Below are 26,712 nucleotides of genomic sequence, written 5' to 3' on the forward strand. Positions count from 1 at the left end.
TCAAAGTAATTTATTTTTATTAATTACATAAACAAGAACTGTTCGTCTTTCACCAGACTTATCTGTAAAATAATCAGCACTTCAAAAAATTGCCTTTTGTGTCCTTATATTACATCACACCTTCAGCAAACCTGAGACATAACAGCTCCAAGGCAGCGTAGGTAACCACTCCACAAAGATCTGTATACGGTGGTCCATAAATTACTGAAGCCGTACAAAAATACTTAAAATGCACTTCCATCCAGTTAATTGGTTACAGAATTTTCTGATACTGCACAAGGGAGTTTATCCAATTACTTTATGTGCAAAAGTTGAGCCTCCACATTCAACTGTTAATGAAGTGTCAGTTGTGGCACTGTAATCCAAAAATTTAGGCAGCAAAGTCAATCCTTGCCCACAAACCATCTGTAGTTTTTTTGTAGATCCTGGACCTGCCCTTAGGAAATAATGACTCATCTGGCACTGGATGGTCATTTAGAAATTTGAAAGTAGACTTCAAATATTTAACAAAGTGAGAAGGCTCAACAATGGGAGATGTTGAAAAATTCTGTGAAGAGACAGAAAGCATACAGCAATGAGTATTGTATAGATGACCAGAGATGAGAAACTCTAATGTATCCAAATTCTCCAAATGTTGCTGTACCTGTAATATTACTTCATCAGTCTGCTGCAACCAGAACCAAGCAGCTGGAAATGGCATCCACTGGTAAAGTTCAATCTTCAGCTGTTCCACTTTTGCATCATAAATTGACAACATCTTTAAAGACAAAAATGGATGACTTGGAAAAGAAAAGTACTTTAGAGAAATCAGCACTATTTTAGTATACCATCTTGGTGATTTACACAGGTCAACGTTAAATTGACAATTTTTGAGGTAATTTCGGAACTTACAGAACCCCCCATAAAAGTACGAGCAGAGCGGATATCCTCATCTGGACCTCTGTCTGGGAAGGTTGCGTGAAAAATCTCTCCGGTTTTCACATTTACAGCTGAAAGAAAATTCACCAAACCGTAACGAACTTGCTCTTAGAACATCGAAAAAAGTTTAATGATTTACATAAGCAGCTAAGCTAATTAATGTATCTGAAAAGCATTTAATACAAAACCCAAATTGAATGGAAATAAAGAGCAAGCAATGACTTTTTTTCCCCTTTTCCTAACCTAAAGATACCAGGACAATTACATCACTCTTACCGCTATGAGATTAGCTAACTCAGCAAAGATCAAATCTAGCACCCCCTGGATCTGTGTAGCTCAGTAACACACTACACAGTGAATTTACTGACTGAACCATTGGGACAGCCCTTACAATTAATACAGTCATAAAACTGCACAATTAACTAGTTACACAGCTTTGTTAAATTTACAGATTTGCAAATTAGTTTTCATATTCTACTGACAGGTCAGAGCTGCAGATTCTTGATCAACAGGAGCGATTTGTTATGTTTGTTTAACACTTCCTTTCCCACAGCTGTTTGATGTGATTCTCTTACCAAACAAGTTCTTGCTAAGACAAAATTATCACGTCTTTCCTTATACAACAGTTATACAGTAACACTTGCTCCTCTCAATGGCTCATGAGGGTCCCAGGTTCGATCACTAAGTTAGCGACTGTCAACCAGGGCTGCAAATGGGGACACTACACTTATCCCATGTCTCAAGTTCGGAAAGCGAAAAAAAAAATCAACTAGGAGCATGCCTCGTAATCAGTATCCAGTGACTCCTATCGGTAAGCATCAAGTGAGGACAAGATTAGGTAGTGCCCTCCATGGCCAAAAAGCCTGGCAACACTGTCTAGGCTCATACATGAGAATGGTCACTTGGGCAAGGTGTCAGAGGGCTTCTGATACCCATTGATCCATCTCACAGCATGAATCAGTTCCTTTAGGAGAGGGGTGAAAACATGAACTTGAATGCAAGCCTAGAGCTCATTGTTCTCTAGCCCACAATAGAAAATGTAATCTCCATGCAGTATGTTTAAAACACACAAAGGCAAGATTTCGTAGCAGCTGCACTGCTGAGCATACTTCACAACATAAACTTGGTAAACATGAAATTGTGGGATAGGTTGGGAAATAAAATGCAACAAATACTCACCTATTCCATATATTACAGGCCAGTGAACCCTTTCCTTCACTACATCATTAAGTTCTACAAAAGAATATTCATTTTTTAAAATATTAGTATAACTCCTTGTATAAATTCTCCCTATTAGCTATGTTATTTGTTATGCAGATCACATACATGTGGCCGCATAGAGCTGAGAAATATTGGCAAGAACGAACTTGCATTTATATAGTGCGTTTCATGACCGGACACCCCTAAATGCTTTACAACCAATGAAGAACTTTTGAAGTATAGTTACTGTTTTAATGTAGGAAACGCAGTAGCCGAATTGCGCACAGCAAGTTCCAACGAACAGCAATGTCAGCAATCTGCCACAGGATAAGTATTCTTTGCCCTTGCTCCTGGAACAGTCACCCTAGGGCAGAATATTTAGCAAGAACTAGCACATAACAGAAGAGTGGAAGAGCAGACACTGGGGTAAAAATTGGATAGCGCCAGCCTGCCGGCACGAACTAGGTGCAAAGTGCTGAGTGGCAGTGGGCAGCTTCATGTCATGATGTCCCAACTTGCTATGCTGTTGGAGGATGGCGGCACCAAGTGCAGCTTAGCAATGTCCCCCTGGGAGAAGGATGCAAACATTCTCACAGCGGCTGAATCACTCTCACTGGTCACCTCCTGAATACAACACACCATTTTTTGTAATGAAAAAAATACCCAACTCCTAATCTCAGAGAAGTTATGTATCATTTGTATAAGTAATGCAGAGTATAATGCTGGTATATGGCAATTCCATTAGTTAATTTTTAAAAAAGGTTACATTTAAAGTTATGAAGTATTGTGATAACATATGTTAATTGGCAACAAGCCAGGGGATCAACCCTGGTTCAATGAGGAGTGTAGAAGAGCATGCCAGGAGCAGCACCAGGCGTACCTAAAAATGAGGTGCCAAGCTGGTGAAGCTACAACTCAGGACTACATGCATGCTAAACAGCGGAAGCAACATGCTATAGACAGAGCTAAGCGATTCCACAACCAACGGATCAGATCAAAGCTCTGCAGTCCTGCCACATCCAGTCGTGAATGGTGGTGGACAATTAAACAACTAACGGGAGGAGGAGGCTCTGCAAACATCCCCATTCTCAATGATGGCGGAGTCCAGCACGTGAATGCAAAAGACAAGGCTGAAGCGTTTGCAACAATCTTCAGCCAGAAGTGCCGAGTGGATAATCCATCTCAGCCTCCTCCCGATATCCCCACCATCACGGAAGCCAGTCTTCGGCCAATTCGATTCACTCCACGTGATATCAAGAAATGGCTGAGTGCACTGGATACAGCAAAGGCTATGGGCCCTGACAACATCCCAGCTGTCGTGCTGAAGACTTGTGCTCCAGAACTAGCTGTGCCTCTAGCCAAGCTGTTCCAGTACAGCTACAACACTGGCATCCACCCGACAATGTGGAAAATTGCCCAGGTATGTCCTGTCCACAAAAAGCAGGACAAATCCAATCCGGCCAATTACCGCCCCATCAGTCTACTCTCAATCATCAGCAAAGTGATGGAAGGTGTCGTCGACAGTGCTATCAAGCGGCACTTACTCACCAATAACCTGCTCACCGATGTTCAGTTTGGGTTCCGCCAGGACCACTCGGCTCCAGACCTCATTACAGCCTTGGTCCAAACATGGACAAAAGAGCTGAATTCCAGAGGTGAGGTGAGAGTGACTGCCCTTGACATCAAGGCAGCATTTGACCGAGTGTGGCACCAAGGAGCCCTAGTAAAATTGAAGTCAATGGGAATCAGGGGGAAAACTCTCCAGTGGCTGGAGTCATACCTAGCACAAAGGAAGATGGTAGTGGTTGTTGGAGGCCAATCATCTCAGTCCCAGGGCATTGCTGCAGGAGTTCCTCAGGGCAGTGTCCTAGGCCCAACCATCTTCAGCTGCTTCATCAATGACCTTCCCTCCATCATAAGGTCAGAAATGGGGATGTTCGCTGATGACTGCACAGTGTTCAGTTCCATTCGCAACCCCTCAGATAATGAAGCAGTCCGAGCCCGCATGCAGCAAGACCTGGACAACATCCAGGCTTGGGCTGATAAGTGGCAAGTAACATTCGCGCCAGATAAGTGCCAGGCAATGACCATCTCCAACAAGAGAGAGTCTAACCACCTCCCCTTGACATTCAACGGCATTACCATCGCCGAATCCCCCACCATCAACATCCTGGGGGTCACCATTGACCAGAAACTTAACTGGACCAGCCATATAAATACTGTGGCTACGAGAGCAGGTCAGAGGCTGGGTATTCTGCGGCGAGTGACTCACCTCCTGACTCCCCAAAGCCTTTCCACCATCTACAAGGCACAAGTCAGGAGTGTGATGGAATACTCTCCACTTGCCTGGATGAGTGCAGCTCCAACAACACTCAAGAAGCTCGACACCATCCAAGATAAAGCAGCCCGCTTGATTGGCACCCCATCCACCACCCTAAACATTCACTCCCTTCACCACCGGCGCACTGTGGCTGCAGTGTGCACCATCCACAGGATGCACTGCAGCAACTCGCCAAGGCTTCTTCGACAGCACCTCCCAAACCCGCGACCTCTACCACCTAGAAGGACAAGGGCAGCAGGCGCATGGGAACAACACCACCTGCACGTTCCCCTCCAAGTCACACACCATCCCGACTTGGAAATATATCGCCATTCCTTCATTGTCGCTGGGTCAAAATCCTGGAACTCCCTTCCTAACAGCACTGTGGGAGAACCGTCACCACACGGACTGCAGCGGTTCAAGAAGGCGGCTCACCACCACCTTCTCGAGGGCAATTAGGGATGGGCAATAAATGCCGGCCTTGCCAGCGACGCCCACATCCCGTGAACGAATAAAAAAAAAAGGCAGTCTGGAGGACGAGTTCATGGAATGTATTCGAGATAGTTTCCTAGAGCACTAAAACATGGAACCAGCCAGGGAACAGGCTATTTTAGATCTTGTATTGTGTAATGAGACAGGGTTAATTAGTAATCTCACAGTAAAGGATCCTCTGGGGAAGAATGTTCATAATATGATAGAATTTCACATCGAGTTTGAGAGTGGTGTACTTAAGTCCGAAATTAGAGTCTTAAACTTAAATAAAGCCAATTACATAAGCATGAGGGGCGAGTTGGCTAAGGTAGATTGGGAAATTAGATTAAAAGGTATGACAGTAGATAAGCAATGGCAAAAATTTGAAGAAATATTTCAACAGTCTCAATGAATAAATATTCCATTGAGAAATAAAAAATCCACGGGAAAAGTGATTCATCCGTGGCTAACTAAAGCAGTTAAGGATAGTATTAGATTAAAAGAACAGCCCTATGATGTTGCGAAGAAGAGTAGTAAGCCTGAGAATTGGGAAAGTTTTAGAAACCAGCAAAGGAAGACAAAAAATTGACAAAAAGGGAGAAAACAGAAAAGAAAGTAAACTAGCAAGAAATATAAAAATGGATTGTAAGAGCTTCTACAAGAGAGTAACAAAAGTAAACGTTGGTCCCTTAGAGGCTGAGAGGAGAAATTAGAATCATAGAACAGTTACAGCACGGAAGGAGTCCGTGCCAGCTCTATGAAAGAGCAATTCAGTTAGTCCCACTCCCCTGCCCTTTCCCCTTAGCCCTGCAAATTTTTTTCCCTTCAAGTACTTATCCAGTTCCCTTTTGAAGGCCATGATTGAATCTGCCTCCATCATCCCCTCAGGCAGTGCATTCCAGATCCTAACCACTCATTGTATTAAAAAGTTTTTCCCTCAGGTCACCTTTGGTTCTTTGGCCAATCACCTTAAATCTATGTCCTCTGGTCCTTGACCCTTCCGCCAATGGGAACAGTTTCTCTCTATCTACTCTGTCTAGACTCTTCATACCTCTATCAAATCTCCTCGCAACCATCTCTGCTCCAAAGAGAACAAACCCAGCTCCAGTCTATCCGCGTAACTAAAGTCCCTTATCCCTGGAATCATTCTAGTAAATCTCTTCTGCACCCTCTCTTTCCTGAAGTGCGGTGCCCAGAACTGGACACAATAGTCCAGTTGTGGCCGAACCAGTAGTTTATAAAGGTTCATCATGACATCCATACTTTTGTACTCTATGCCTCTACTTATAAAGCCCAGGATCCCGTATGCTTTTTTAAACCACTTTCTCAACCTGCCCTGCCACCTTCAACGATTTGTGCACATATACCCCCAGATCTCACTGCTCCTGTATCCCTTTTAGAGTTGCACCCTCGTTCTTCCTACCGAAATGTATCACTTTACATTTTTCTGTGTTAAATTTCACCTGCCACGTGTCCGCCCATGCCATCAGCCTGTCTATATCCTCTTGAAGTCTATCACTATCCTCCTCACTGTTCACTACACTTCCAAGTTTTGTGTCATCTGCAAATTTTGAAATTGTGCCCTATACGCCCAAGTCATTTATATATCAAGAAAAGCAGTGGTCACAGCACTGACCCCTGAAGACCACTGTACACCTCCTTTCAGTCCAAAAAATAACCATTTCCCACTACTCTCTGTTTCCTGTCCCTTAGCCAATTCTGTATCCATGTTGCTGCTGCCCCCTTTATTCCATGGGCTGCAATCTTGATGATAGGCCTACCATGCAGCACTTTATCAAATGCCTTTTGAAAGTCCATATACACCACATCAACTGCATTGTCCTTATCTACCCTCTCTGTTACCTCATCAAAAAACTCTATCGGGTTAGTTAAACACGATTTGCCTTTAACAAATCTGTGCTGGCTTTCCCTAATCAATCCACACTTGTCCAAGTGACTGTTAATTCTGTTCCGGATTATCGTTTCTAAAAGTTTCCCCACCACTGAGGTTAAGCTGACTGGCCTATAGTTGCCGGGCTTATCCTTGCACCCTTTTTTGAACAAGGGTGTAACATTTGCAATTCTCCAGTCCTCCAACACCACCCCCGTATCTACGGATGTTTAAAAGATTACCACCAGTACCTCCGCAATTTCCACCCTTACTTCCCTCAGCAACCTAGGATGCATCCCATCCAGACCAGGTGACTTATCTACTTTAAGTACAGCTAGCCTTTCAAGTACCTCTATCAATTTTTAGCCCATCCAGTATCTCAACTGCATCTTCCTTTACTGAGACTGTGGCAGCATCTTCTTCCTTGGTAAAGACAAATGCAAAGTACTCATTTAGTACCTCGGCCATCACCTCTGCCTCCATGAACAGGTCTCCTTTATGGTCCCTAATCACGCCCCCCCCCCCCACCACGCCTCTTACTACCCGTTTACTGTTTACATGCCTGAAGACGACTTTTGGATTCCCTTTTATGTTGGTCACCAGTCTATTCTCATATCCTCTTTGCCCCTCTTATTTCCTTTTTCACTTCCCCTCTGAACTTTCTATATTCTGCTTGGTTCTCACTTGTGTTATCAACCGGACATCTGTTATATGCCCCTTTTTTCCATTTCATCTTATTCACTATCTCTTTTGTCATCCAGGGAGCTCTGGCTTTAGTTGCCCTACCTTTCTGCCTCGTGGGAATGTGCCTAGACTGTACCTGAACCATCTCCTCCTTAAAGGCCACCCACTGTTCAATTACAGTTTTGCCTGCCAATCTTTGATTCCAATTTACCCGGGCCAGATCTGTTATAATGGGGAATAAGGAAATGGCAGCGACGTTAAACAAATATTTTGTATCTGTCTTCACAGTAGAAGACGCAAAGAGCATATCAAAAATAGTGGGGAACCAAGGGGCTAATGAGAGTGAGGAACCTAAAGTAATTAATATCAGTAGAGAAAAAGTACCACAGAAACTAATGAGACTAAAAGCCAATAAATCCCCTGGACCTGATGGCCTACATCCTCGGGTTCTAATAGAGGTGGCTGCAGAAATACATTGGATACATTGGTTATGATCTTCCAAAATTTCCTAGATTCTAGAACGGTCCCAACGGACTGGAAGACAGCAAATGTAACCCTGCTATTCAAGAAAGAAGGGAGAGTGTAAACAGGAAACAGGAAACTACAGGCCAGTTAGCCTGACATCAGTCATCTGGAAAATGCTGGAATCCATTATTAAGGAAGTGGTAACAGGGCACTTAGAAAATCATAATATGATTAGGCAGAGTCAACACGGTTTTATGAAAGGGAAATAGTGTTTGACAAATCTATTAAGAGTTTTTTGAGGATGTAAATGGCACGGATGTAAGTGGATGTAGCATATTTGGATTTTCAAAAGGCATTCGATAAGGTACCACATAAAAGGTTGTTACATAAGATGGGGTTGGGGGTAATATATTAGCATGGATAGAGGATTGGTTAACCGACAGAAAACAGTAAGAATAAACGGGTCGTTCTCAGGTTGGCAGGCTGCAACTGTGGGGTGCTGCAAGGATCGGTGCTTGAGCCTCAGCTATTTACAATCCATATTAATGACTTAGATGAAGAGACCGAGTGTGATGTATCCAAGATTATTGACGATACAAAGCTAGGTGGGAAAGCAAGCTGTGAGGAGGACACAGAGTCTGTAAAGGGATACAGATAGGTTAGGTGAGTGGGCAAGAAGGTGGCAGATGGAGTATAATGTGGGGAAATGTGAGGTTATTCACTTTGGTAGGAAGAATAGAAAAACAGAATATTTTTTAAATGGTGAGAAACTATTAAATGTTAGTGGTTCAGAGAGATTTGGAAACAATTAGGAAGGCAAATGGCATGTTGGCCTTTATGGCAAGGGGGTTGGGGTGTTGGAGTAAGGAAGTCTTACTACAATTGTACAGGACTTTGGTGAGACCTCACCTGGAGTACTGTGCAGAGTTTTGGTCTCCCTACCTAAGGAAGGATATACTTGCCTTAGAGGCAGAGGAACGAAGGTTGACTAGAGTGATTCCTGGAATGAGAAGGTTGTCCTATGAGGAGAGATTGAGTAGAATGGGTCTATACTCCCTGGAGTTTAGAAGAATGAGAGGTGATCGCATTGAGACATACAAGATTCTGAGAGGGCTTGACACGGTAGATGCGGAGAAGTTGTTTCTCCGGCTGGAGAGTCTGGAACTAGAGGGCATAGTCGCAGGAAAAGAGGAAGACTGAGATGAGGAGGAATTTCTTCACTCAGAGGGCTGTGAATCTTTGGACTTCTCTACCCCAGAGGGCTGTGAATGCTGAGTCGTTGAATATGTTTAGGGCTGAGAGATAGATTTTTAGACTCTCGGGGAAACAAGGGATATGGGGATCGGGTGGGAAAGCGGAGTTGAGGTCGAAGATCAGCCATGATCTTATTGAATGGTGGAGCAAGCTCGAGGGGCCGTATGGCCTAATCCTGCTTCTATTTCTTATGTTGTTATCTTCTTAATGTGCACATATAGCAACAGCATCGGTATTGGTGTTACTGATGAGCACAACTTAAAGTTCAGTCTCGGTGCCTAGCAAGGTAACAGTGAAAAGAATCAGAGGATGGAACTGAAATCCTACAGAATTAAAAAACAAAAGAGATAAAAATGAGCGCCAGTGACATGGGTTTTGCTTAAGATTGTCTTGTCTAGGTTCACTGATTGAAACACTAACGGTATTTTGGACACGGACAAATAAAAAGTAATAGTATAATGAACTGATTTTAGAGAACTTTTAAAAAATTCATGAATTGCTCATCCCTAGTTGCTCTTGAAAAGGTGGTGGGCCTTCTTGAACCACTGCAGTCCGTGTACTCCCACAACACTGTTAGGTAGGGAGTTCCAGGATTTTGACCCAGAGACGATGAAGGAACGCCGATTTATGTCCAAGTCAGGATGGTGTGTCACTTGGAGGGGAAGGTGTTCCCATGCTCCTGCTACCCTCGTCCTTCTAGGTGGTGGCGGTCACGGGTTTGGGAGGTGCTGCTGAAGAAGTCATGGCAACTTGCTGCAGTGCATCCTGTAGAAAGCATAAACAGCAGCCATGGTACGCTGTGGTGGAGGAAGTGGATATTTAAGCTGATGGATGGAGCACCGATCAAGTGGACTGCTTTGTCTTGGATGGTGTTGAGCTTCTTGAGTGTTGTTGCACTCTCCAGGGAAGTAGAGAGTATTCCATCACACTCCTGACTTATCCCTTGTAGGTGTTAGAGGATTTGGGGAGTCAGAAGGTGAACCACTCATCACAGAATACCCAGCCTCTGTCCTGCTCTAGTAACCACAGTATTTGTGTGGCTGGTCCAGTTGAGTTTCTGGTCAATGGTGACCCCCAGGAGGTTGATGGTGGGGGATTCGGCGACGGTAATGCTGTTAAATTTCCAAGGAGAGGTGGTTAGGCGCTCTCTTGTTGGAGATGGTCATGGCCTGGCACTTGTGTGGTGCGAATGTTATTTGCCACTTATCAGCACAAGCCTGGATGTTGTTCAGGTCTTGCTGCATGCAGGCATGGATTTGATTCATTATCTGAGGAATTACGAATGTTCTACAATTATCCACCATTAACAAAAATGAAAAAGTGAAAACTCCTTTTCTTTTCTTTAAAAATAAAACTAAAATAAAGTTTATACATATAAAATTCTGACAGGGCTAGGCAGACTGGATGCAGGGAGGATGTTTCCCCTGGCTGTGGGGTCTAGGACGAGGGGTCAGTCTCAGGGTACGGGGTAGGACATTTAGGACCGAGATGAGGAGAAATTTTTTCACTCAGAGGTTGGTGAACCTGTGGAATTCTCTACCACAGAAGGCTGTGGAGGCCAAGTCACTGAATATATTTAAGAAGGAGCTAGATAGATTTCTAGACACAAAAGGCATCAAGGGGTATGGGAAGAGAGCGGGAATATGGTATTGAGATAGAGGATCAGCCATGATCATATTGAATGGCGGAGCAGGCTCGAAGGGCCGAATGGCCTACTCCCATTTTCTATGTTTAAACTTATAACAATCATACAATAGAGGGCAAGATCTTTAATCAAAACAAGGAGCTGACAAATAATTTAAAATCAACAGTCTGAGTAAGTATCAAGAGGGTTTCATAACATTGTTAAAGAATTGATATATTCCACAGTAATCAAATTCCAGTTAATCATTCTTACTGCAAGGAAAAACAGTGAAAAGAATTAGTAAATAAAATTGATTTACCTGTTAAACAGTAGGTTGCCAAATGAATGTTCTCTGAATGACTGTTGAAAGCTTCTGCAAATGAATGTAGCAGAACATATGATGAACATGGTGAATATATACAGCATGCTTAAAGAGAGTGATCTCTTCAATACAATTATTATGGTTTGCAGACCTCTAATTTATATCCAACAGAACCCTAAAGGATGTCTAAAGACAGGTCAGACAACCTGGAGACAAACTGCAGTATTAAATCAGAGTGACACAACATATGTCAGCTTAGTACATAATGGTACACACCATTAATAAGGCTAGAGACGGTTCAATGAGGTGGTAAGAGATACAGTTCACATCAGTGAGCAATTTCTAAACATGACAGTGATATATGCTTCTAAAAATGTTAGAAATTCTCTGACAAATGAGTAATCAATGTGCTAGTTGTGTTACACAGCTCTCAGTGACAATTAAAAGTACAAGTAGTTTCTCAATGTCGCAGCAAGTTTCTCTAGCGAATAGCCGAATCGTACAGACTAGGAAGCTCCCTGGATCAATGGCTCAGGTTCAATCCCCAACCTGTGTCAAGTTTGTTGAATTCAGCGGAATGGCAGTACATACACTATTATTGTCTCAGCGCCCTGGGTTAAGGAAGGGAAAATTGATTAGAGTAGGCCACTATCCAGCAGCACTTGCTGAAAGTTTGAATGTCAGGGGGGGTTCGACTGTGATGCCCCACACAATCAAATAGCCTGCCGACTCTCGCTTACACATGAACAATGGGCATGGTACTGGAAAGCAACTGATGCTTATGAATCTATTCCCCAGTGAAGAGTCAACACTTTCATGGGAAGGGAAAAAGATTGCGGAGAAAGAGAGAAAACAAAAAGTACAATTTAATCTGTTCAAAACCACGTGACGAACCTTTAAGAATGCACATTTAAGAAAAGTGCACAAATTCCAACTTTTTCCAAATAATTTTAGATAAGCCACATATTGAAAAGAATGGCATATAGCACATTAGGCTCAGCAGAAAAAAATGTCACATCTTTTTGCCTGGTTTCTGGGATATTCATCCAATCAAGAAATATTTCAACTATTTCACTTTCTTTGAGCACGTGAGAATAATTTTCTCCCCCCCCCATCCCCCCACCTCACTAATTCCTGCCTCTTCTTGCTCAACCCCATTAACTACCAGCTCCCATTGCTCAATCCCATGAATTGAGTACATTCGCAACTCAATTGAAGGTGAGTATTTGAGCTTCTGGGTTTCCCATGCGCCAGGCAGCCAGATAGACAGAGGGAAAGGAGCTGCAAATCAGAGAGGGGGGAGGGAGGGAGAGAGAGAGAGAGAGAGAGAGAGAGAGAGAGAGATTATCGGCACTGCAAAAAATCGGGGGGGGGGGGGGGGGGGAAGAGAAAACGTGGACGACATCGAGGGATCCAGCCAGCATCAGGGATCGGTGGGGTCAGCCAGCAACGGGGATCAAGGGGTCCTGTCAGCTAGGTGTGCTTGTTGGGCCTGGATGAAACACTCCTGATCCTCCTGGCCCACAAATAGTGCAATAAAGGCACTCACCTCATGGATCCGGCCCTTCCCACCTGCTTTCACCTGATGTGAATTGGAAGCGATGGGAAACCTGAACAGGTTAAATTCATTTTTAAGTTTTCTAATACACAAAATATTAAGTACCTCAAGTATCTCAAAGAGGTACAATGCCCCTTTAAATATCGGCCGGCAGGCTTTAAGTGGGGGCGGGACTTCCTGGTGTCTGTTGTGCACACGCATACAAAGCTGTCTGGGTTAAACCCAGAAGTGGGCAAGTTGGAGCCAGGATGGTGTCCCACTCCAAAAAGTTGTTGTTTTAACCTCTCACCCACCCCAACCCACCTGTTCTTGGGGGTTAAAATTACACCCTCTGTCTTTGACTGATTAGAGGAAGAGATTTACTTCTTGCCTTAGTCTGTTGGCAAAGTATCTTTTCTGATTTAATTAACTCTCAATGAGTAATTCACCAACATCAACTGAAACAAAGGAGTCCGTCTGTGTTGATGACCAAAGGTGTTTTCTTGGCAATATGACATTTTAGTTATTTGACTGTAGTACTTCCCACAGAAGCAACATACAAGAGTGAACAGCCTAATAGCTGTCTGTCTCTTCACAAAGCTCATTAACATTTCCAATCACCCAGGCCTCCACCCAGTGTTTCCTAATTAGTATTCTAAATGGCTATGGCAGTAATCTAGATTTCACATGCACTGGCTCCAAATGTTGTATCTGAGACTTAACCCTTTGTAAGTTGAATCTAACTTCATAGTAATATTATAACAAATTAAAACAAAATCCCTTCCAGACCATGTATGTAAATGTTCCAAAATGCTACAAAACTGCTGGCGCTTAAGAGGTGCCGACACCCAGCGAGGGAAGCACCCAATGGGGAGGAGGCTCTCTTGGCTGCTAGTTAGTGGGATTGAGCAGCGGGGGCTGCTAGTTAGTGGGATTGAGCAGCGGGGGCTGCTAGTTAGTGGGATTGAGCAGCGGGGGCTGCTAGTTAGTGGGATTGAGCAGCGGGGGCTGCTAGTTAGTGGGATTGAGCAGCGGGGGCTGCTAGTTAGTGGGATTGAGCAGCGGGGGCTGCTAGTTAGTGGGATTGAGCAGCGGGGGCTGCTAGTTAGTGGGATTGAGCAGCGGGGGCTGCTAGTTAGTGGTGACTCAATTCGCTTACGGGTTCCCCACACGAATATCTGTGTGGGGTACCCAGCTTCGAGTGAAAATCACGCCCGGAGACTCCAAAATGGCAGAGTGAATCCGTACTGCTTGTAACCTAAATCAATACCAGTTAGCTTAAGGTCAACTAACTTAAAAATAAATCTTCACCTAGAATGGCAGTCAAGTCGTGTATTTTATAATTTTACAAGAAAACGGAGTGGTCGGAGATTGATGATTTACAGTCAAAACTGTATTCAGTTTACTCATTTATTTCATGTAAAATAAACTAGTTTGTTGGTTTACAAGCGTACTTCAACTCACTAGAATATCTTTTAGTGTACCTTTCGTAACAGGAGAATGGGCTTGGTGAGACATACAAGGTATAGCATCCAACACAAGCAACAAAGGTTCTACATTATGGACCCTGGGTCACACTATTGTTTAGCTAGATACTGGGCAGGAAAGGTGCACTTCAGATTGTAGAGGATGCCACATTCAGTGCCAACTACTGCTGAATGCCAGCTGCTGTTGCTGTCTGCTGCAGAATGTCATCCAAGATAAAAAAAAACAGAACAAAATAAACCCAATTACTAAACAAGAACTTGCATTTATATAGCATCTTTAACCGTAGTAAAACGTCCAACGTTGTCTGATAACGTTTCACAGGAGCGTTATCAGACAAAATATGACACCGAGCCACATATAGGACAGGCGACCAAAAGCTTGGCCAAAGAGGTAGGTTTTAAGGAGTGTCTTAAAAAGGAGAGTTTTCTGATATAGTGGTATTTTAAAATAGAGAGATAACCACAAAATAAAACCAAAAGCAATAAGATACAAAAAAATTTGCGGTATTTTTACAGCAATTTAAATCATACTTTAATTTTTCTTTCTTGTTTTTCACCATGGACATTACAAGAGATCCACTGGTATAATATATAAATTAACTGAAATTCACAAGTGTCTCAACAGTAAAATATTAGATTAAAACCTACCAAGAAGTTCAAGACTGAGCCTGTGTGACAGCAGCCGATCGTCAATGAATCCTCCGATAAGGTGAACTTCATATCTAAAATACAAAAATCACACCAATTTCACAAATGTTTTTGGAAGAAAATGTTTATCCAGGTTGGTCAATCCTATGGATTAATGGAACATCATTAATCGCTCCATGAGGATTGCCACAAGGGGGAAAAAAATGTGGGAAATGTATTTTCTCAGTTATAAATATACAAAACAATAACAAAGTAAAAATGTGGGTGAAACACGTGGGCTATTTGCCAATCCAGGCGATGTTCCACCCTGATCTTTAACTGAAGAAGTTCCAAGTAATCCAAACCCCTTTCCTAGTGACCATGTGCCAAGACTGCCCCTTAACTTAATGTCCCTTTTCTTAAGGGGAGTTGAAATCTGCAAACACTCCTGCCTCACAGTCCCCCAGTGACTGCCGTAACAACTAAGGTACAATGCTGCTCAAACATGTACACTTCTACTAATCGACCCTATACACCAGTGTATGATATAAGTGTACGCACGTCCTTGCGCCGATCATGGAATTGCAACGTACAACTCAATCTGATCAGTACGATAATTACTGCTTTAAACAGAATTACTCCTGTGTTTTCAATAGTTTCAAGCTAAATAAAACAATAAACATATAAAACTAGGTTAAAAACAAATGAATCTTTTATTAGTCTTTTTAATATAAAAAAAATGCATGATTTGCTGGTCACCAAACTGACTCGTGAAAGTACATTATCCAAGGAGAACGCCTGGGTAATGCCGCATGCACCACAACATTAAAGGGAATTTACACCAACCTACACTTTATACTCCCACTTGGCCTCGCTGCTGTTTGGTAAAACTTGTTTGGCCCATAGCAATGAATGCTTCTCTTTGCCCATGTTATTTAGGTTGCTCTACACTGTCACATTGGGGAGGGGAGAGCATCGCTACGTTTAGCAACGTTGTAAATGCATTAAAAAAGAACATATTTATAATGTTGCTGTGCATAACGGTCACAGCAATTCTTCCTCCAGTACGTTGAAGAGATTGAGTGTGTCAATCAAGCCCCCACCCAATTATTAATAAGGCTTATATTCTTTTATTTAGCATAACTCTCAACCCATACGAAGACCAAAAATAAGCTTTATTCATAGTCACAAATTGACATATCAAAAGATGGTCATTGAGAATGCTTAGGGCGACGAAATAAGTAATGTGACTTGAATCCAATCAAAAATATCAATCCAGTAGATCTTAACTTCCTGATCCTGACTCTCATTACCCCTCAGCAGCTAAGATTACACTTCACACCCCACTTATGCAATTCAATAGGTGCAGGTTGGCTTCTGTTGATTAGTTCGGTTTGGATTATTCAAAGCCCTGTGTTACAGACGCTCATCTAACATCCAAATTTTTTAACCCTCACTCCAAACTGGAATTTTCCATTTTTCCAACATGGCTGCTCTAGCTCCTAGGCTATAATGTGATACCAGCAGGTAGATTAAAAATTACAAACTGTAGAATTGTAACAATTGTGCAAAGCTGATCACAGTTACACAAAGATGAAATTTTTATGGACTTCTCCAAATCACCATTATTTATTGTTTAGAGATCCAGCTGCTGGATTGGATACTTTAGGTGTTAACTGAAGGTTTGCCCTTACTATCGGTTTACCATGTAGAGCACTGAGATCTTACCTTCCACGATCACATCCTCCTGACAAGGACTTCACAGCATTCAACATCATGGACACATCCATTGCTGTATCTGACCCATCGCAGTGTCCCAAACTTGTAGCCCCGCTCCCTAAAAATTAATCCAGAGAATGTGTATTAGTAAAGAACAGAATGCACAGTTTGGATTGCAAGATATATGGATGAGTGTAACCCAGAGGCTTACAATACACCATACTTAGAATTCTGAACTTCACAAACCAGATGACTAGGAGGGATGGGAACAATGTGTGCGAGAGCGAGCACAAGGACAGCATCAGAGAGTCATGTGATACAACTGTGTCAGATTCATTTTCTAGGCTTCTACACATAGAACGGCCAAGGGGCAAAGTAAAAGAGAGTAACTGGTGCCTGTGCAGTCGTACTACAGCAAAGAGTCTTCAGCAAGAGAAAGTGGGGAAAACACAGATTAAATAGATTTAACATATTTCCATCATGAAGGTGTTTGTATTTTCTATGCCTGCACAATTTTGAAGACCATCTAAAAGTTATAGTGGTAGCTATTCATCTAGATCCCAAATACAAAGAACAGCTTGGATGTGGGATTAGAAGACGGAGGAAAATGAAAGAAAAAATAAAAGTTACAAAAGGAGTCATCCAATTTTTATTTTAGTCAACCAACCTCTGCTTCACTTCATTAAAAAAAAATCTCAGGTAAATCATGCGATTATCAATTTACCTACAATTAGCCAAACAGTCCAATGCTGTGCCTTGGTTCTGTATGTTTTATGATGCAGCTCTCCACCACCTACAAGGCTCAAATCAGGAGTGTGATGGAATACTCTCCACTTGCCTGGATGGATGCAGCTCTAACAACTCAAGAACCTCACACCATCCAGGACAAAGCAGTCCACTTGGTCAGCACTCCATCCACCAGCTTAAACGTCCAACCCCTCCACCAGCGGTGTACTGTGGCTGTCGTGTGTACTATCTACAGGATGCAATGCAGCAAGTCGCCAAGCCTTCTTCGGCAGCACCTTCTAAACCCGCAACCTCCACCACCTAGAAGGACGTGGGTAGCAGGTGCATGGGAACACCATCACCAAATTCCCCTCCAAGTCACGTAACATACTGACTTGGACATATATCGATCATTCATCATCGCTGGGTAAAAAATCCTGGACCTCCCTACCGAGCAGCATTGTGGGAGAACCTTCACCAGACAGACTGCTGCGGTTCAAGATGGTGGCTCACCACCACTTTCTCAAGGGCAACTAGAGATGGGCAGTAAATGACAGCCTTGCCAGCAACGCCAATTATACAAGTATGATTTTTTTTTAAAAACGCTAAATATTTGCCAAATTTAATCCCCAAACATATTGATATTTGCCCTGCTCATTAGTGCTCAATTTTAAAACTGCAGAATTTCAGAGGTTGGAAAGAATGTGACCATTTTGAGTAGTTACTAACTGAGAGACCTATCCACACTGTTTAACTCAATGAATCTTCTCATCATCACAAACATTTACAAAGTTTAGAGCTCAATTGCACCACTGTACTACACCTCACAGTACCTGTGTGTCGCAGAACTACCAGATGGCAAGTAGTTGCATCTTCTGTTCCAAGTATAGACACAGAACCTGTGGTTAAACACATACAGAAAACATGAGTTAATATCTCTGCATTTTAAAATAAACTTATTTTCATTACCTGTGTATCCCATCTCTGCTCCAAGGGCTCAGTGTAAATTTTATTTTCTTTGAATTTGAAGTAAATTGCCCAGCTTGCATCCTGGCCACAAAGAGGTGCATAAGAGTGTCACCAGATTACTCTTCCTCCAATTTCAGGGTCACAGCAATGAATAAATAAAACACACTGGACCTGAATAGCAACATACCTGCTGGGAGAAACCTAATGCCTGCAGGTATTCTGATAACAGCCCACAAAGAATTTAAGTTCTTGTCCTGCTTCATATTACAGAATGCTTGGCATATTACACAATGCTTTTGTGCATTCACAAGAAGCTGTATTCATTTTTTTTTGCCAAGTCACATGGTGGTTTTGAATACTGTTTGTTCATCACTGACAGCTGGCTTTGAATCCTGTGGAACGAAAGTCTCTCCTACTTGGCAAAAAAAGTCACAAAAATTGGGGTGAAACGGTTACTCTCCCCCCATCATGGCAGTTCTCCCTGTCTTCTTTTCTTCACTACCAACTATCTCATTAAAGCCCTCTCCGCCTTCACCTCCAACAAGTGCGAGGAGCTCAGGGACGACTTTGTCATTGATTGAGGGCATCCATTCACGTGCCTATGCTGCATGCCCACTTCCTCTTATCCACAAAGCCAAACCTCCCCCCAAGCTGCCAATTGCACACTCACAAAATCCACGTCTTTCTCTAGTTTCACTCCCATCTCCTATCATGCCCTCTCTGAGTTTATCTTGTCCATGAGACCCACTTCCTGCTCGCGACTCCATTCCCACAAAACTGACCACCCGACTTCCCTTCCTGGCCCCCATGCCAACTGGCGTTGTAAATGTTTCCCTCTCCTCGGGTACTGCCCCCTCCCTTTCAAAACGACCATCAACTCTTCAAAAAAAAAAACCACCTTCGACCTTTCTACCCTTGTAGAATACTGCCCCGTCTCCATTTTCCCCTTCATCTCAAGTCATTGAAAATGCTACCTCCCAAATCTGTGCCAAACTTTCCCACAACTCTTTGTTTGAATCTCTCCAATCGGGTTTCCACCCCTGACACAGCACCGAAACAGCCCCAAACTCACAAATTTCATCCTCTTTGATCGTAACCATGATTCATTATTCCTCCTCGTCTTCACTGACCTCTCTGTGCAGCCTTTGATACCGCCAACCACACCATCCTATTCCAATGCCTCCATTGTCTAGCTCAGTGAGACTGCCTTTGCTTGGTTCCACTCTTACCTATCTGATTGTAGCCAGGGTATCTCCAGCAATCACATCTCTTCCCATCCACCATACCATTATCTCCAGAATCCCGATGGATCTACCCTTGGCCCCACAGCCTCCTCATCTACATGCTGCCTCTTGGCGACATCATCCGTAGACGTGGGGCCAGCATACACACGTATGCCAACGACAACCGTCTCTACCTCTCCACCAACTATCAAACTCTTTGCCAACAATTCCATCCCCTTCAGCAGCCCGTGTCTCAGGGTGAACAAGACTGTTTGCAACCTCAGCATCCTACTTGATCCTGGGCTGACTTACACCCCCATATCCTCTTTTTGCCAGCAACTTGATGCGAGTTCAAAAAACTGCAGCATTCTTTCCCAGGCTGTGAGAGGAGGAAAGGTTCTCCAGGTCCCCTCCACCAATCAGCTTGAAGCAAGCCACGCTGTGAGAACCAGGAAGTGAATCTCATTCACAAACTGCGCAGAGTAAGAACCAGGAAGTGTCAGATAAGGTTAGTAAATGTATTATAAAATCAGATAAAGAAAGCTAAATAAAGAGAGGGGAAGATTAAAAAAAACTGGAGATAAAAGAGTCAGAAAGTAAAAAAATTAAAATCTTAAATTTTTTAATTAAACTTTAATGGGTGAATTCAAATCTAAGAAGCAGCGGGCGCCGTTGGTTCGTCACTCAGAGCAATTTCTGGGTCAGTATTTTTTGTCCATAATACTTCAAGTGTCAAAGTCAAAGTTCTGTGTTACACTTCCAGAAAAATTATAAAAAAACAAAGGCAGTCACTCGACACAGGTGTTGAGACTTTCTGTATCCACTGGCTGACTTACCAGTCACACTTTAAGATAAACAAATTCAGGGTTGTGACCTGCAGCCTGAAGAGCAATTAAACTCTGAACACAACCAGAATTTGTTTAACAGTAATCAGATGTTTTATCATTACAAAGTCACAGATTCAACTCAGCAGCATTAAATGGCACAATATGGTCGTTATAAAACAATGTATTATCCCACTTACCATGAGCAACACACTAATAAAAGCCTTGCTTCTAGTGCATCCAACATGCTTGAAAATGTCACACACCCAAAGTCTGGTACACTTGCACCTGGTGCCTCAAATATAATATTCATAAAACAGCAAAAAAAAATAACTGAATTGAAGGACCAAGTAGCAGCTTTTAAAAGAGAGAAAGAAAGCAGTTAACCTTTAACTGACATCAAGACTGTGAGACAAGACAGGATGTGAAACTCTTCTACCGTAGCAGAATACTGCATTGCGAATGACATGGAATAACTTTCTAGTCATTATGAAAAACAGTACATGCTCTAATTTATCAATATCATGTGATTACTAGTAAAAAGCAGAAGTTCAAAAATGAGTCACAGTTACAAATTCAGGTCTGCCGTTGACATCTACCCAGGTTCAGTGGTGTCAGTCACTCCCTTCAGCAGTCTGATTGCCTGCCTTTTTAAAAAAAAAACAGAAATTGGCTCCCACTGCCCTGTGGTACAGAAGTGGAGGAATGGGTTCAGACAACGTGGCTATTCCAGGTTTTGGATCGATAAGCTAGGGAAAAAAATGAATGCACTTGCATTTATACAGTGCCTTATCATGTCCTCAGGATGTCCCAAAGTGTTTCACAAACTATCAGTTTGTTTTGAAGTGCAGTCGCTGTTATTATGCAGGTAAACGTAACAGCCAATCTGTGCAAGGTATTTCCTACATTACAACAGTGACTACACTTCAAAAAGTACTTAATTGGCTGTAACGTGCTTTGAGAAGTCCAGAGATTGTGAAAGGTGCTAAATAAATGCAAGTTCTTTTCTTTCTTTAAAAAAAGTTAAATTTGCTCTCGTTAGGAAAAAAAAAGTGATTAAAGTGTTTAAGGGAGAATATTGCTTATGGGATTTAAAATAGTGAATTGATAAGGTGGATGTAGAGAGAATAAAAACAGCCACGGGTATGACTAAGCCAAAGAAGGAACAACTTTTTAATGTTTGTCAGTAGACTTTTTTTTTTAAAACTCGTTCATGGGATGTGGGCGTCGCTGGCTAGGCCAGCATTTATTGCCCATCCCTAATTGCCCTTGAGAAGGTTCTCCCACAGTGCTGTTAGGAAGGGAGTTCCAGGATTTTGATCCCGTGATGATGAAGGAACGGCAATATATTTCCAAGTCGGGATGGTGTGTGACTTGGAGGGGAACGTGCAGGTGGTGTTGTTCCCATGTGCCTGCTGCTCTTGTCCTTCTAGGTGGTAGAGGTTGCGGGTTTGGGAGGTGCTGTCGAAGAAGCCTTGGGGAGTTGCTGCAGTGCATCCTGTGGATAGTACACACTGCAGCCATTGTGCGCCACTGGTGAAGGGAGTGAATGTTTAGGGTGGTGGATGGGGTGCCAATCAAGCGGACTGCTTTGTCCTGGATGGTGTCGAGCTTCTCGAGTGTTGTTGGAGCTGCACTCATCCAGGCAAGTGGAGAGTATACCATCACACTCCTGACTTGTGCCTTGTAGATGGTGGAAAGGCTTTGGGGAGTCAGGAGGTGAGTCACTCACTGCAGAATAACCAGTCTCTGACCTGCTCTTGTAGCCACAGTATTTATATGGCTGGTCCAGTTAAGTTTCTGGTCAATGGTGACCCCCAGGATGTTGATGGTGGGGGATTCAGCGATGGTAATGCCGTTGAACGTCAAGGGGAGGTGGTTAGACTCTCTCTTGTTGGAGATGGTCATTGCCTGGCACTTATCTGGCACGAATGTTACTTGCCACTTATCAGCCCAAGCCTGGATGTTGTCCAGGTCTTGCTGCAAGCGGGCTCGGACTGCTTCATTATTTGAGGGGTTGTGAATGGAACTGAACACCGTGCAATCATCAGTGAACGTCCCCATTTCTGACCTTATGATGGAGAGAAGGTCATTGATGAAGCAGCTGAAGATGGTTGGGCCTAGGACACTGCCCTGAGGAACTCCTGCAGCAATGTCCTGGGGCTGAGATGATTGGCCTCCAACAACCACTACCATCTTCCTTTGTGCTAGGTATGACTCCAGCCACTGGAGAGATTTCCCTGATTCCCACATTGCTGTGGGTCTGGAGTCACATATAGGCCAGACCGGGTAAGGACGGCAGGTTTCCTTCCCTAAAGGACATTAGTGAACCAGATGGGTTTTTACGACAATTCGGTAGTTTCATGGCCACCATTACTGATACTCGTATTTCAATTCCAGATTTTATTTAATTAATTGAATTTAATTAATTGAATTTAATTAATTGAATTTAAATTCCCCAGCTGCCGTGGTGGGATGTCGAACTCATGACTCTGGATTACTAGTCCAGTAACATAACCACTATGCTTCCGTACCCTACTGCCACCTAGTGCACTAAACAACTCCATTAAAGACTTTAGAAGGTAACTGGATCAACTCCATATTGAATAGCCAATGGAGAGACACTTGTTTGGAATAGGGAAAAATAAATGAAAATCAATCAGATCAGGTCCTTAAAGTGAACTTGGGAGATGGGACAACCTAGATGGGCAAATGGGCTTTTTTCGCTCCTGTATCCTTATCTTTGAAAATGTGAAATATAATTAATGATGCTTACCATCCTGAGGAGTTGTTGCTGCAAATTCTCTTTGCTGAACATATAAAAGACCTTTAGGGTCTATCTTGCGTGCTGGCTTGGATTTCAGAGATTTTGCACCTTCCTGCAAGAAATAACAGAACTAGGGTTCGCTAATGTGGATAATATATTTTACCTTCAGTGAGGCAATATGCATCCATTTCTGGTTACTCTGTCAAGAAGTCCACCTCATGAAAAAAAATCACAGAATAAGGACGTTCCAATGAGTGAGTGTTCCTGTTAATATTTCCAGTTAGAATCATTAGCTATTATCCTCCAATTTTGTTTTCCCTCTCTGGTAATGTTATTGGACCCCGATATTATACACAGTTATGAAAAATCATGCATTAGAAATTAAGATATTTCTTTACAAATAAAGTTATGCCACATAGCTCAAATATTCTGATCCACTGTCTGTTCAATTAATTAGAGTATGTTCATCTCCAATTCCTTCTCTATGGACTTTCAGACTCCTCATGCAGATTTGACAAACCTGTTATTTTTATTGAGACTTGCTCTCTGGTATGTTTATAACAGAGCAGGGATGTAACCAGTTTCAGACCCAATTAAAAAAAAATCAACTCTAACTTACTTTAGTAGATTTGCAATGCCTCATAGCTGCCAACATTAGAGAAATGTTAGAAGTAATGTGATGAGTAAAAATGTAGACTGCAAACCCATTTAAACATAAAGGAGCTGTGTTTGACTGACATCCCTCAGAGAAGGTCACTTTAATATCAAAATCACATTCTAATAAGCAACATTTGCAAATCTGATCATGATAAATATGAATGAAAAACTCATTAGTTTGTTCATCCTGCAAAACCTAGTCTCACCATACAGCATCACAACAGTTTCTTAAACGACTCCAAGGATTTTGTCTCCACTAACTTATTCAGAACACTTATCTAAGTGTTGAATACTCTTTGCACGAAGAAGTTCCTGACATTAGACATTTGCCTCTCACCAGTTTAAACCTATGTCACCTACTGTCATGGTGTACCTTGAAGTAGAGATCTAGATATAGCTTTTCTATACCTTTTCATATCTTATGTACCTCTGCAATCATTTCCTTTCAAGGATGAAGAGCCTAAGTTTCTCTAGCATTTCCCCATAGCTCAGGTCTCTGACACTACAGATCAACATCATGGCTCTTCTCCACACTACCTCTAAAGCTTTAAAGTTTGCTTTCTGATCAGGTGTGAAAAATAAGGATACCAAGGTATGGTCTGACCAGAGTATTATACAGCTTTATCATGACATCCTCCCACATACAGTAAGCATAACAGCTGAAACTGAAAAAACAAGGATTTGTCACAATATTGCAACTAAATAAAGAACTGCTGAAACTATAAGACAATGTAAGATACTGTAGGAATACAGTGATGAGTCAACCTCAAGGGTGGACATGCGAGAACGTGGAGAAAAACTCATATGGTAGCAAATAACATTTTCCTTATTTGGTAATAACTGAAGCTATCAGGGTATAAAATGAAGGTTTAAAAAGGACGAATTTGGAAATAGCGAGAGACCACTTAAAGAATTTAAAGAAGTCATCAATGAAATATTAAACCCTCAAATTCCCAGAAGGATTTGATCACCCTTGCTTTGGAGTTGTACTCCCGGATAAGGTTGTATGGCATCTTTATCTGAAAAATTGTCATGTCTTAATGTCAATAAAACCAATTATAAAGGCTTGGTTGATTCTTACCTTTCAAGCCCACTAAAGAAAAAAAAGAGAAAAAGTTGACAATACTGTGATTTATCAATATAATTCAGTATTTTAGATGCTTTGATTACTGCTGCATTGAGATTGGACACATTAAGCACCCAGTTTACTCTTAAATCACTTTCAACTTCGCCTTTAGGTCGTTCAACACTTTTCGTAACAGGGGGTGCAGGAACAGAGAAACCTGGGGGTGTACGTACACAAGTCTTTGAAGATGTCAGGACAAGTTGAGAAGGCTGTTAAAAAAGCATTTGGGATTCTGGGCTTTATTAATAGAGGCATAGAGTACAAAAGCAAGGAAATTATGCTAAACCTCTATAACACACTGGTTAGGCTGCTGCTGGAGTATTATGCTCAGTTCTGGGTACCACACTTTAAGAACAATGTCAAAGCCTTAGAGAGAGGGTACAGAAGAGATTTACTAGAATGGTACCAGGAATGAGGCACTTCAGTTATGTGGAGAGTCTGGAGAAGCTGGGAGGCCATTTGGTCCATCGTGCCTGTGTCAGCTGTTTGAAAGAGCTGTTTCTCCTTAGAACAGAGAAGGTTAAGGGGAGATTTGATAGAGGTGTTCAAAATCACAAACGGTTTTGATAGAATAAATAAGGCCACTGTTTCCAGTGGCAGAAGGGTCGGTAACCAGAGGACACAGATTTAAGGTGATCGGCAAAAGAGCCAGAAGCGACATGAAGAAACATTTTTTTTAACGCAGCAAGTTATAATGATCTGGAATGCACCGCCTGAAAGGGAGGTGGAAGCAGATTCAGTAGTAGCTTTCAAAAGGGATTCCAATAAATACTTGAAAGAGAAAAAAATTACAGGGCTATGGGGAAAGCACAGGGGAATGGAACTAATTGGATAGCTCTTTCAAACGGCTGGCACAGGCACGACGGGCCGAATAGCCTCCTCTTGTGCTTGTTTTTTTTTAAAAAGCGATGTTAGTTGAGGGATAAATATCGGCCGTGTGATGAAACTTCCAGGAACACGCCCAGAGTTGTTAACCCTAGCCATCGCCCCGTTTACTACAGCCACCAATTGACCCATTTTCAGTCAGACAGACAGGTAAGCGCAGCCCCGCACCCGGGCTGAAAACACTGCTCAATGATTAAAGTCCCAAAACTCCTCACCTCCAGCTGCGAATAACGTGCAATGAACGCTCCGGTTGAGGAAGGCACGACTATCGGCTCGTTATCAACGAGGAGCGGCATCCCTCACCGACCCGCAGCCGCTGCCGCTGCCTGAGCGATCTCCGCAGCCCCGCGCTCACCGCAACCAAGTCCTCCGACTCACGAGCAACGTCACGCTGACCGCAGTGCTCGCTGGTAGTTGGAGTCACCCGATGACGAAATGCGGTCATCACCGAGGGGGGGAGGAGTCCGGACTAAACTACAGGTCCCAGAATGCATCGCAGCCCGGCAGCCGCTCCATGCCCACTGCATTGAATAGCGCTGGAGACCAAAATTTAGCAGCAGCGACAGTCCCTCCAGGAATTAGCTTTTAACCACTACTCTGCGACCAGGGGGAGTTGCATGCTGTACATCTATCTGGGAAAATGTTGTCTGACACTAAAAGTGTGTCTCATTCCACATCCCCACTTTATACCTCGGGTCTAGTTGGAAGTGCGTGGTAACCTTTAGACTGTTTTAAGGTCACTTCGTAAAATTAAACCCAATTTAATAATTCATTGTAAGAAATACACTAATCATCCTAGATTCAATTTTGTGAATGGATGCATTTTATCTTCAAATTGCACTGCACCCCAGGCGTTTATATGGTTGTGGGGGAGGGGGTTGAATTCACATACAGCAGTTTTAACATGAGGCGATTTACAAACAAGCATAGTATCACTGCAATTGTTGTGAAGCACAAGACGTGAATTTTTATCCCGTAAGTTGCTCTGATTGCTTGCCCCTCGTGAGTTTTACATT

At 42.7% G+C, this 26,712-nt stretch overlaps 1 protein-coding gene across 2 annotated transcripts; it reads right to left on the bottom strand.

The window, feature by feature from the left end:
- On the bottom strand, positions 1-26,069 carry ntan1 (N-terminal asparagine amidase). 2 transcript variants are annotated; one of them, XM_068003241.1, is made up of 10 exons: positions 25,912-26,069; positions 23,038-23,140; positions 18,079-18,144; positions 16,529-16,637; positions 14,822-14,895; positions 11,147-11,200; positions 2,098-2,151; positions 892-989; positions 644-757; positions 1-547 (listed from the first exon to the last, which is right to left on the bottom strand). In XM_068003241.1, exons 1-10 carry the CDS (start codon positions 25,990-25,992, stop codon positions 371-373), a joined length of 930 nt encoding a protein of 309 aa, XP_067859342.1. In that variant the 5' UTR covers positions 25,993-26,069; the 3' UTR covers positions 1-370. The 2 variants fall into 2 exon arrangements, with proteins under 2 accessions (XP_067859342.1, XP_067859343.1); XM_068003242.1 differs by lacking the exons at positions 23,038-23,140; positions 25,912-26,069 and adding an exon at positions 23,192-23,231.
- Positions 26,070-26,712: the final 643 nt, after the last annotated feature.

Source organism: Heptranchias perlo, chromosome 22, assembly GCF_035084215.1.
Source record: "Heptranchias perlo isolate sHepPer1 chromosome 22, sHepPer1.hap1, whole genome shotgun sequence".
NCBI classification, from domain to species: Eukaryota; Metazoa; Chordata; class Chondrichthyes; order Hexanchiformes; family Hexanchidae; genus Heptranchias; species Heptranchias perlo.